This window comes from Acanthamoeba castellanii (genome assembly GCF_000313135.1).
Source record: "Acanthamoeba castellanii str. Neff unplaced genomic scaffold scf7180000084698, whole genome shotgun sequence".
Lineage (NCBI taxonomy): Eukaryota > Discosea > Longamoebia > Acanthamoebidae > Acanthamoeba > Acanthamoeba castellanii.
In genome coordinates this window covers 28,786-29,822 of record NW_004457373.1, presented here as the reverse complement: position 1 = coordinate 29,822, position 1,037 = coordinate 28,786, and the positions used below count along the sequence as shown (strand labels likewise).

The window sequence follows — 1,037 nt, the reverse complement described above, 5'->3', positions numbered from 1 at the left end:
ATCCTACCACGCCTCCGCGGCTGCCAGCCATCAGCCACACCAAAAGATGAAGCGTGCCGTCTTGAACAAGCACACCCCGTTGAGCGAGGACATCATACGCAAGCTCCCCAAGGCCGAACTGCACCTCCACCTCGACGGCAGCGTTCGCATCGGCACCATCATCGAACTCGCCGAAGAGCAGGTATCCGTAGACTCGTGCACTCTCCGTCTCTCCTCACCTGACCACTCTCTGTTTGGCGTGTGGCCACCAGGGCGTGGCACTGCCTTCGACCAACTACGATGAGCTGAAGGACAAGATCTACGTCGGCGAAGACTGCACCTCGCTGGTGGACTACCTGCGCGCCTTTGACATCACCCTCAGCGTGCTCCAGAAGCCTTGTACGCACATGCGCACCGCACTACCGCTGCCATGCGAGCCTGTGGCGCACTAACACTGTTTTGACTGTGCGCCGTGTGTGTGTGTGTGTGTGTGTGTGTGTGTGTGTGTGTGTGTGTGTGTGTAGATGCGATCACGCGCGTGATGTACGAGGTGTGCGAGGACGCCGTGGCGGACGGCGTGAGGTATTTGGAGGTCCGCTTTTCGCCCATCCTCCACACCAAGGAGGGAATGAGCCTCTCCCAGGTCATGGAGGCCATCTGCGAGGGCCAGCTCATGGCCGAGCACAACCTGCCCATCTTGTACGCCGCTGCTCCTTCCCCCCTCCCTTCGTTCCTGCTGCCAGCGCTGCCGCTGCAGCCTGGCTGACTGACCAGTGATTGTGTGATGAATGTGGAATGTGTGTGCATACAGCTGTCGCATCATCGTGTGCGGCATGCGGCAGCTCGACCCCAAGGACACCGAGAACCTGGCCGAGATCGCATGGCGCTACAAGGACAAGGGCGTGGCCGGATTCGATCTCGCGGGACCCGAGTACGGCTTCCGCTCCAAGACCCACAAGGTACCGCGTTGTACGCCAACCCCCCCTCACGAGTGTCACCCGAGCGCTAACGGAACGCGGTGGTGGCGGTGGGAAACATGGCAGCCCGCGTTTTGACAT

General features: G+C 60.8%; 2 protein-coding genes across 2 annotated transcripts in view; one reads left to right on the top strand and one right to left on the bottom strand.

The window, feature by feature from the left end:
- Positions 1-93, bottom strand: part of ACA1_129560 (tatDrelated DNase, putative) — a gene marked incomplete at both ends in the record, with an annotated part of 1,413 nt that extends 1,320 nt beyond the window's left edge. The window contains one exon of the mRNA XM_004336795.1: positions 41-93. Coding sequence (XP_004336843.1) covers positions 41-93 — 53 coding nt within the window. The remainder of the gene's footprint in view (positions 1-40) is intronic.
- Positions 47-1,034, top strand: ACA1_129550 (adenosine deaminase; the record flags this gene model as incomplete). The annotated part of the gene is made up of 5 exons (XM_004336796.1): positions 47-181; positions 252-378; positions 504-678; positions 791-938; positions 1,023-1,034. 5 exons carry the CDS (start codon positions 47-49, stop codon positions 1,032-1,034), a joined length of 597 nt encoding a protein of 198 aa, XP_004336844.1.
- Positions 1,035-1,037: the final 3 nt, after the last annotated feature.